The sequence below is a fragment of the Dicentrarchus labrax genome, unplaced genomic scaffold, assembly GCF_905237075.1.
Source record: "Dicentrarchus labrax unplaced genomic scaffold, dlabrax2021, whole genome shotgun sequence".
NCBI classification, from domain to species: Eukaryota; Metazoa; Chordata; class Actinopteri; family Moronidae; genus Dicentrarchus; species Dicentrarchus labrax.
Genome location: NW_026136720.1, coordinates 29,238,340 through 29,248,960, shown reverse-complemented (window position 1 = coordinate 29,248,960; position 10,621 = coordinate 29,238,340). Strand labels below are relative to the sequence as shown.

Below are 10,621 nucleotides of genomic sequence, written 5' to 3'. Positions count from 1 at the left end.
GACGCGCCGATTTACAGGCAGGGCGGAGTCACAGGATACGTCCGCGCCCCTTCCCTTCGCTCATTGGTTGGAGCAGACACATCCCCGCAGGACCAAAACAAACCCTAAGGTGCCTTCACGGACTGTCGGACATACAGTCCAAAGCTGATTTCACAAAATGCTATCCATAGGGAAAGAAACAAAAATATATTACATATTAGGCTACATACATTTATTTTATACATGTATAAATGTCTTTTATATATCTTTGTTGCACCTCATATAAGGTATAATATTGTGTAAATGAGTCCTGATTTTAAATGAGTTTAAAATGGATACCATCGTGTTGGGTGTAAATTTACAGTGATTAGGACAGGCGCTACACCACAGATGGTTACACTGTAAAAAAAAAAACATATGTGTGGAAAAACTGTAAAACCTTGACAGTAAAAGACCGTAAACTCTAAGTAGGTTACATTTTCTTTATGTATATAGCATTTAAAAGGAATCTTTACTAAATAAAGTATTTTCTTTTATATATTACAGACTGTAAATTGCACAGAAACCCACCGTCATAGCATTAATATGTATTTATATGCTAAAATATGGATTAAAACTCAACAATATCCTTTTACCATAATAGTAGAAAAAGTTCTACTGTATTTATTACGGTTAAGTTCTGGCAACCACAGCTGCCAGTTTATTACCGTAAAAATAACTTCTTCCTTTTTCTTTTTTTACAGTGTGGTTATACTGCAAGCTAGCTACAGTGAGCATGTAGCATGGAGTAAGGTGGGTGTGTTGTAGAATCTGTGAGACTGCAGATATGCCCTTCTTGCCTTTTCTGGCCAAAAGTGGACCACACCAGTGGTTTTCAAAGTGTGGTCCGGGGACCCCAGTAGTCCTTGAAAGGGTTCCAGGGGGTCCTCAGCAAAAAGGGGAATCATTTATTTATTTATTTATTTATTTATTTATTTATTCACTGTTTGCTCTGCACAAGCTGGCACCCAGAAGAGAAGCACTTGTAGTAGTAGAAGCACAAGGATTTTCAGCTTTTTGGGAATCATTTATTTCCACTATATTACCATCCATAAGAAGGACAATTACACAGTGTGTCAACATTTTTGTCAGGGGTTTCATGCACTCTCTGTAATAAAACAATTAAAAGCAAAAATTTGAAGGGGGAAAAATCTTGTGAGGATCCTTGGTAAATTGTGTACGTTTAGGGGTCCTTAGTCCTTAGAAAAGTTTGAAAACGACTGGACTGGATGAAAAAACGACACAAAGAAGACCAACCTCCATTGCTGAGGTCATGTGATTTCCTGTCAACTGTGGAGATCGACCCAATCCCAGTGTCCACACTCACAGACTCTTGTGGAGATCCAAGATGTCTGCTCTACGTCAACCATTTTGTCTGCATCCAGGTCCCTCGACCTACAGCATCAGCCCGGATATATCTTGTAGTTTTTAACATTAGTAGAAATTAGTGATAAATGAGGCACAGCATTAAACATTCATCATATCGTGCAAAACCTTACTGTCATACGTCATGTTAAGAATATTGTGAAGCTTGATGGCACATGATTGCCAATTGTTAACCCCCTCTGCGGTTCTGTACCATGTCAGTAAACGCCTCACAGAGTGTGTGCCGTCATGTGAGTCCAGGTGAATGTGCTGGTAGAACAAAAGACTCGTCAAAACACTGTTACACAAGAGGTCTGGGTGGAGAGTGTTCACAACTATAAAATCTAAAAGTTGGAATTTGCAAGGAGCAACATGTCAGTGGTACCACGAAGTCTGTCCTTTACTCATAGAAACCTGGCACCAGAACCACCACTGTACATATTTAAGGGTGTTTTTTAAACCCTCTGTCACAAAAAGGGCCCCTCTTACTGTCCACTTCCTCTTTTTTCTCTGGCCGTAAAAAGAAAGGCACCGTGTAGAAACAAACTGCAGGAAGGGAGACATGGCTTTCCTGACTGATTGACTCATAAGTCATGTGCAGGGTTGGTTAGTAACTGATTACATGTTACCAGGACCAAATCAATAACTCATGTTAACGGTTTTTATTTGGGTTTTCCATAACAGAAAACAACAATAAAAGAAAAACCATAAAAACAGATAGAAAGTGGCATGACCTTCACGTATTTCCATACATTGATCAAATACCCAAAACATACTCCAAGATATTGACAGAACACAAACAATAAGATTAATTATTTGAATAAGAAAAACAAAAACAAAACTTTGAAAGTTTTTTAAGGTAATAAGTTACGTAATTGTATTTGTAATCAAATTACAAAAAATAAAATCCAGATTACATTTGAAAAATGTGGAATTAGATTATAGTTACCCTGTCAAGGATTAATTGATTACACACCATGTTTCTACAGAAGCCCAGAGGGGACAAATCACACACTGGCTCTAGATAGGGGCGTTTGCGGCCCTACGCACTTCACAGCCAGTTTTCATTCCCAGGTCGTCAAAAAAGACGCGAGCGGTGTTCAGTTAGTTGCAATCTGCAACTTCACTGCTAGATACCACCAAAGGTGCAGTATTGTGTTTGATTTTCAAGTTATCCAGTAGTATTCAGATTAGATTAAAAAAAATTGTAATGGATTATTACGGTTACAGATTACAAACAATCTTCATGTCATTTCAGAATCAGAATTAACATTTGTTTTATTGCCAGGTAGGTTTTTATACATATGAGGAGTTTGTCTTGTTTGATTGGTGCATAAAATATACAAATCACAGAAAAATCACACAAGAATAAAGTACTTTTAAAACATAAATAAATAAATATAAGATAAGAAAACTGTACAGAAGACAGGAGTGCATTAATGTAACGCACATATACAGGGTGGGTATAAGAGTCAGTGTCGGGGGGGGGGTCTGGGCCTTGTTAATGAGGCCAGCTGCAGAAGGAGAGAAACTGTTTTTGAGGCGTGAGGTTTTGGTCCTGATGGACTGCAGCCTCCTGCCAGAGCAAAGTGTTACAAAGAGTTTGTGTCCGGGATGGGAGGGGTCAGCCACAATCTTACCTGCACGCCTCAGGGTCCTAGAGGCATACAGGTCCTGGAGGCCGATCACCTTCTCACTCTTCGAATGATACGCTGCAGTCTGCCCTTGTCCTTGGCAGTGGCAGCAGTGTACCAGATGGTGATGGATGAGGTGAGGATGGACTTGATGATGGATGATGGCGGTGTAGAAGTGCACCATCATTGTCTTTGGGAGGTTGAACTTCTTCAGCTGCCGCAGGAAGTACATCCTCTGCTGGGCTTTCTTGGTGAGGGAGCTGGTGTTCAGCTCCCACTTAAGGTCCTGGGTGATGATGGTACCCAGGAAGCGACTGACTCCCCAGTTGACTCTGTGGAGTGACACAGGATGATGGGGGCGGGTGGGGCTGGGTTCTGGTGAATTTGTATTCAGTAACTGACTACATTCCAAAGTAACTCTACCCAAACCTGGTCATGGGACATACTAAACCTGTAGTCAGTAGCAGTAAACAGAGAGAACATAATGTGCATCCATCAGTTCAGTCTACATTTTGCCTTTTTTTCAAGTCGGATCTAAAATGACATTCAACATCACACCTTCAGAACAAGCTTCAGGACAATATCTTATATAATAATAGTAATGTTTCCTCTGAGGTCATATCCTGATGACCTGTTTGAACTGAACATGTAATTGGTTCCCTCAAGGCAAGCCTACAGTCAGCGGTGTAAGAGGATGCCAGAGGAGGATGCAACTTCAAGGGAGTCAACCTGCATCCACCAAGCCTGTGCTTTTTGTATAGTCAGAGTGCCATCTACTGGTGGAAAATAGGAACGTAATAGCATTAAAACAACACAGGGAGCAAAGTCATTGTTCAAAAACATGTAAAGTGCATATCAATAAATGAAGATGGTTAGAAATTACAATGCATGAAACAGCTATACAGTCTCCTCAAATAATGCAACAAACAGAGAATGCTTCTGATCACAATCATTTAATACATGTACATAAACTATTATGAACATACAAATAAGTAAAAAAAAACTATAAATAAAAAGTTTATTAATCAACAACAACATACACTTTCTATATACAAGTCAGTCTGTTTCTGTTTCTGTAACCAAGAATACAATGTTGTAAGAAGGCTGGAATAAATAATGATTCATGTTACAGGTTACTTTATATAGGTACATGATAGGTGGATATGACAGTGTATGCATACATTATACACAGCATAAATATTTAATAATGATCTATGTTAAAAAACATTGTGTTCAAAAATACAGAAAATAGAGTGAAAGAAGTTACCTTTGGCTCTCCCATATCCACATTTTCAGAGGGGGTAGTATGTCAGGGTGTGGAAGAGGATTTGGGCCACATGTGAAAAATGTATTTGAAATTCTGAGTTTAAAGTGAGAAGTTTTACTTAAAAATCAGGACTCTTGGACTTTTCCACATATGGCCCTAAACAGGACCGAGTGACCAAAATGTGTGTTTAACATGTTAACATTTCTGCTTGATAAATATATATATATATATATATATATAAAATAAGATTTCTGAAGGATTCATTGTGAAGTGTTAGAGGGTGGGGACAGGATACAATCCTTTCAGTGTTCTAGGTAGTTTATTAACATTTAACATTTGCATTGCATTCAGAACAAAGTGCAGGATACTTTGAGTGATAATATACATACATTAATGAACACAGAGATAGACAGATGAATGAATACATACATTTATTAAATTATTTCTTCCTTTAAAAACACTTTGGGGTTGAATATGATAAATATAAACTTTTTTTGAGTAACCAGGACCATTAATTAGAGAGGGTTTACCGGCCCAGCCATTCTCCTCAATGTCTTCTTTTCAAACATTAAGCTCCGCTCGACCCGCGCAACGCCGCCGTGAAAAACGTGCAACCGAACGCATTTTGATGACGTCATCACCAACGAGCCCCAACAAAAACAACAACAACATAGCTCAGCTGTTCGGCTGCTAGCCGGCCTACTTACTGAATACTGCTCTTCACAGCTTTCAGCAGCTCGGCCTTGTGTCGGTGTCCTCACAGGAGCGGATAGGTTCGGATATATGTGAGAGACAACGACGCTGAGCAGTGACGTTCCACTTTAAACTCCTCTGCTCTCTGCTAGCTTCTAGCAGGTTAGCTTAGAAAGTGAGGACGGGGACCGACACCGAACAATCACACCGTCCCCACTGGAGCCCGTACGGGGACAAGTCTTTGAGTGTGTCCCTGTCGTTTGTCAGAAGCTGGAAGATAACGGAGCCGCTGAAGGGCCTCGAGTCATGTTACAAAGCGACGTGTCACCGGATGGAACGGATTCAACACGGCGATAAAAGTGAGCCCGGTGATCACATGACGTTGTTTTAAACAGGGGCAGGGGTGCTAACGCTACAGCTCCCGAGGAAAGCTCGGTTACCGTCCCTGTTCGTTAGAAATAACCACTAAAAGCTGCAGTAGGGAACCTTTATGAAAATCTCTGCTTCTGTCACATTCACTGAAACGTTCTCTACATCCTGACAGTAGAACATGAGACAGATAATGTGTGAACAATCTGGTTCCTCTGGTTCCTCTGGTTCCTCCTAGAGCTCCTAATGGGATTTATACTAATCCACTGGGCCCGGAGGAAAAGAACCAGTCAGAGCCGAGAGAGATAGAAAGACCCTTTGAGTTGGAAGCTTGTGTCTTCAGTGTTTGTATATAATGTGATTGTGTTGGTTTGTTCTGTGCTCATTGTCTATTGAATGTCCTGGGAGAGGAATCCCTCCTCTGCAGCCCTTCCTGAGCTTTCTTCCACTTTTTCCTTTTATCCAGTTCCACTTCTTCCTTACCCAAATTTAGTCAGTCTAAGGACATTGGGTTTTGAATGTTGTAGAGATTGTTAAGCCCCCTGAGGAAAATTGTGATTTTGGGCTATATAAATACAGTTTGTCTTGACTAAAATTTGAAAATTGAAAAAAAAAAAAAAAGGTCAACATCTTAAATGCATTTCTCTTTGTTTACTTTCTTTATCTTCAGTACGTCACCAGGAGAGAGATATTTATGGCAAAGCCAGACCACAAGACCACCCGGTGGAGATTCTGAACTCTGCCAATGACGACCAATATCATTTCCTCAACCGTCATGTCACCACGAAAAAAGCCCCTGGTCCCTGTAAGCAGCCGGCGGAAAACCGTGGACGACTACTTTCCTTTCAACTTCCTGCCGGTGGAGTGCCAGCTGCACGTCCTGTCCTTCCTGAACGAGGTGGATAAATGCAGCTGCGCTCTGGTCTGCCTGAGCTGGAGCTGCATCGTCCGCTCCTGGAAGCTGTGGCGGGTGGCGGACTATTCCCGCCGCGGCGTCTTCCACCTGGGTCAGGAGGGGCTGCTCGTTTCCAACCGCGAGTTCGAGAGGTGGAAATCCTGGGTGCACCATTACACCCACCACCTCATCTCCCGCAGGGCCAGCCTGCTCACGCTGAAGGCCAGCTTCGACCTGGGGGATCGCTTCAACAAGTGGGGCGAGCTGCTGAGTCACCTGCTGGATAACGTCCACTGCAGAGACCTCAGCCACCTGGACCTTAACTGGACCTTTACTCTCCTGGAGCCGCTGGACCTCAGGGTGCACTCCAGCTCCAGTTCGCACCAGGACAGCATTACAAAGATGGACCAGGTAACTCAGATGAAAGCTGCACCAGACAGATTCTCTCACACACACACACACACACACACACAGTTTATCACCCTGCTTCTTAATCCCAAACTGTGTATCCACTTCCATTTGGAAGGATTAGCTTATCACCTCTTGTGTGAAGAAATGATGAGACCTGCTACCAATACGAGCAAATCATTTTTTACATAAAACCAGCCTGCAGTGTGCAGTATTTACCTGTTCCTCCTCCTCCTGTACTGCATACACACAAGGGGGGTGGACATAAAAGCAATAAGTAATATTATATATATAGAATAATCAATAGCAATTTTTATAATGATTTAGAGTCATTATCAGGCAAAGATGACACTGACACTTGGCTAATGTTACTGTTTTCCCCACTATTGCTACCGGTTGATTATCAAATGCATTATTTTGACAGGTGACCAGTTTCCAGGAGCTGCTGACCAAACTCACCCACAGCTGTCCGCGCATCTCCAAGATGCGGTTACACTTCGACTGGTCGGATGTCTCCGTGTCGCTGCTCACCCAGTTCCAGCAGCTCCGAGTCCTCGAGCTCAAATACTTCTGGGTCTTTAAAGGAGTGACCCCCTCGACTCTGCAGACCCTAACCAAATCCCTGCCTAACCTCAAGTCTCTGACTTTACACATCCTGGTCCCGCTGAGGAACCTGGGCATCTCGTACACTCTGGAGTCTCAAGCTCTGGAGTTCCTGGACGTGTCGCCCAGCCGGGGCTTGGTCTTCTCCTGCCTGAAGCTGCCCGCCTTGCGTGAGCTTCGAGCCAAGAAGATCGTCCGCGGCATCACACTGGACCGGAGGACCAGGCTGAGGATCCAGAGCCGGTGGCCCTGCCTGTACCACGTCCTCCGGGAGGGGACGCCAAAGCTCCAAGCCCTCAATAATGAGAGGCTACTCCCCACGTGGAGGGAGGAGAGCTATGGAGAGCTGTCTGCCATCCTGGAACAGTCCTGTTACTGTGTTCAGCATCTAGACAGCTGGCTGTGGTAGCCAGATGTGTGACATTAAAGGAAGAACATTCCATAGCTGGCCATTGGTTGGTAGAAGGCAGTATACTGCTTCTACACACACCATTTCTATCCCGATTTGAATGACTGTACTCAGAGGGACACATATTTGCACATATTTGCAGATAAAACTGAGACTTGAAGTGAAATCAAAGGACTGCATGTTGTTGGAACACTAAGTACAACTCTACCTGAGCCGAGTGTGCATGGCCCATGTGTGGAGAAAACAAGACTAGATGACAGTGTAATGGCCACTTAGAGTTGTGGAGAATGCCTTTTAAACTCAGCCTCTTCAAAGACAAAGCTGACGAGCACGAGGGCTGCTGTTAAAGAAGAAGAAGTCGTATTTTCAAGAAAAAGTTGTCAAGAAGAAAGCCCTGAAACATTTAGTGAAAACAAGTTGAAATGCTCTGAAAAAAAGAAGAATGAGAAGGAGCTCTTGCCTTTCAAGAATAAAGTCCTGAATTTATTTTTTAAATTTTTGCTATGTAATGAGAGACAAGTCGTTATTTTAACAATTAGTCGTATTATTGTGAGTCAGCCCGGTCAGAGTGTTAAAATATAGCGAAATATTTCAAATTTACTCTAAAATACTACGCTTCTATTCTCAAAATACTTTATTCTCAGTATCAGAGCGCCAAGTATAATGCTTTCTCAGTTGTAGAAAACTGACATGTACTGTATTGTAAATGTAACCATTGTTATCATTTTGGTTGAATTCAGTTGCATTTATCCTCAGAGACAGTCATCTACTGCTTCCATTTGAATGGCAAGGCTGTAGGGAAAAGCCTTTTACTGGAAAACTGACCAAACAGCAGATGAGACCAGCTGTGCGAAACTGAATTTAAACCGATCATATGCTCGTCAAATACATTCATTAACTGTATTCTAAATAAAACATTTGAATGTTAGTAACACGACGTAATTCAAATGATCTGCGGAAAGTAAAGACAGGACCAGTACAGGACCTAAAAGTGTCTCAAAATGGATGGGTGCTGATACTGAGTCAGCAGGATCAAGTCCTCTAGACCAGTGGTTCCCAACCTGGGGATCGCCAAAGCTTCACGGGGTCGCGAGGCCATCTAGATTTTAAGTTGTGGTAGAAAACTTAAGAATTACACACAGTAGGCCTATATCTCAGCTTTGGTTCACTTCTATGAAGAAAATGTAAAATAAATAATCTACTAGAACAATGACCAAGAGTCAGGGACAAGAAAACTCTGAATTTGTCTGTATGACTCAAAAATATGAAAAATACTCAATACAGACAGAGAAGTGTATAAAAAGTTCTCTAAACAGGAAATAATCTGTTCAAAATTCATCCAAAACCCTCTTTTTACACAGACTTCCTGCAGTTACTGAGTTCACTGTTTGAGTTCATTGTACAGTTTAAATATAATATGAAATATCCATAAAATATGTCCCTGAGTCAGTTTACTCAGTGATAGAAAAAGGGGTCTTTAGGAAAGCGGTTGGGAACCACTGCTGTAGACAGTCTCACTTTAAATGACCTGAGCCCCAGGCTGGTTCTGAATAGCCACTCTGACTTGGCTGCTGAATACTTGACACACTCAGACTGGCAGTATTAAGATGGTGTAATTCTAATCACAACCTGTCAGGAATGCAGCACAGCTGACCGAGAGTTCATTTCAGTGCTGGACCAGTTTGTACCCAACATTTTTTTTTCTTGACTACTCCTTTTTATTTTATTGTTAATGTGTATGAAGTCATTGTGTGTGTGGTTCTCCTAAAGCGGACAATGTAAGGATTTTATGAGGTTTTAAAAGCATTTAATCTGCCTGTCTTAATGTAGGAATTCCTCAACTTGTGATATTTGGAAACTTTTTGCACATTCTATGGAAGCTTTGAGAGACAAGTAAGAAGAAACATTCTGGTGATCCAATGAGTATTACAAAAATTCACTTACCAATTTTTATTTACCTGTCTAAACCTTTTTCAAATGATCTATTACTGGCAGGTTTTTCACAGATAAAGAACAAACAGAAATTTAGAAAATTAGGAAAGATTATCATCGCAAAACCTTTTTCACCTGTTCTTAAGTTATAAACAAAACAATTATAACTTAAAAAACAGACTTGTAAAATGGATCATCAGAATGTTTTGGGTTTCACTTGCCCTCTCAGGGCTTCTGTACATTTCCATTGCTGTCATGGAAGGTTATTGCTGCTCCAATCACTGCAGCAACCAAGTGACCAAATTCCAGCTGTTTCATACACGGGAAAAGTGTCAGTTTGTGATCACGGATTCCGTATGATTCCATGTATTTCTTATGTATGTGAGGTTTTCTTTGCATTCCTTTCTACCATGAGCCTCAACCGTTTGTGCTCCTGACAGCTGAGGAATGAAATCAGTGCTTTTGCAGTTACTCTCCTAATCAGTAGAGGTCCCTATTTTCAAAGCTTTGGCCATCAGATCTCTCTCCCAAATGTCTTACTACATCAAGTTGTGTTTACATACGCACTAGTGTAACACCATTTCACTCCAGTACTTGTGTTACGAGTAGCAGATGTGTGATGGAGGGTATTTGTCCTCTTTGGAACACATCGATGTATGTGTGATGATATGAATGATATGATGATGAAACTTATGAGTGTAGAATATTTCACAGGATTCTTCATAAAGAATTGGACTCAATCTTAATTTGTTTGCCATTTGTGTGTGTGTGTGTGTGTGTGTGTGTGTGTGTGTGTGTGTGTGTGTGTGTGTGTGTGTGTGTGTGTGTGTGTGTGTGTGTGTGTGTGTGTGTGTGTGTGTGTGTGTGTGTGTGTGTGTGTGTAAAGTTTAGCAGAGAAACATGAATAATTTAACAGACGTCTGCTCCGATCCCAGAACTTGCCTCCTGCTTTCTCCTTCCTGAAAGCAACACACACGCATTGTGTGAGTAGAGGACCCTGATATTTAGACAAATGTTGCAACATCTGG

General features: G+C 41.6%; 1 protein-coding gene and 1 long non-coding RNA gene across 2 annotated transcripts; both read left to right on the top strand.

The window, feature by feature from the left end:
- Positions 1 to 1,621, top strand: LOC127353820 (uncharacterized). Its single transcript, XR_007881370.1, has 2 exons — positions 1 to 109; positions 723 to 1,621. It is a non-coding gene; the product is annotated as an uncharacterized LOC127353820 (long non-coding RNA).
- A 3,302-nt stretch (positions 1,622 to 4,923) lies between these two features.
- On the top strand, positions 4,924 to 10,333 carry si:dkey-12e7.1 (uncharacterized protein LOC557553 homolog). The gene is made up of 3 exons (XM_051383301.1): positions 4,924 to 5,336; positions 6,017 to 6,652; positions 7,074 to 10,333. Exons 2-3 carry the CDS (start codon positions 6,092 to 6,094, stop codon positions 7,659 to 7,661), a joined length of 1,149 nt encoding a protein of 382 aa, XP_051239261.1. The 5' UTR covers positions 4,924 to 5,336; positions 6,017 to 6,091; the 3' UTR covers positions 7,662 to 10,333.
- The last annotated feature ends 288 nt before the right edge of the window (positions 10,334 to 10,621 follow it).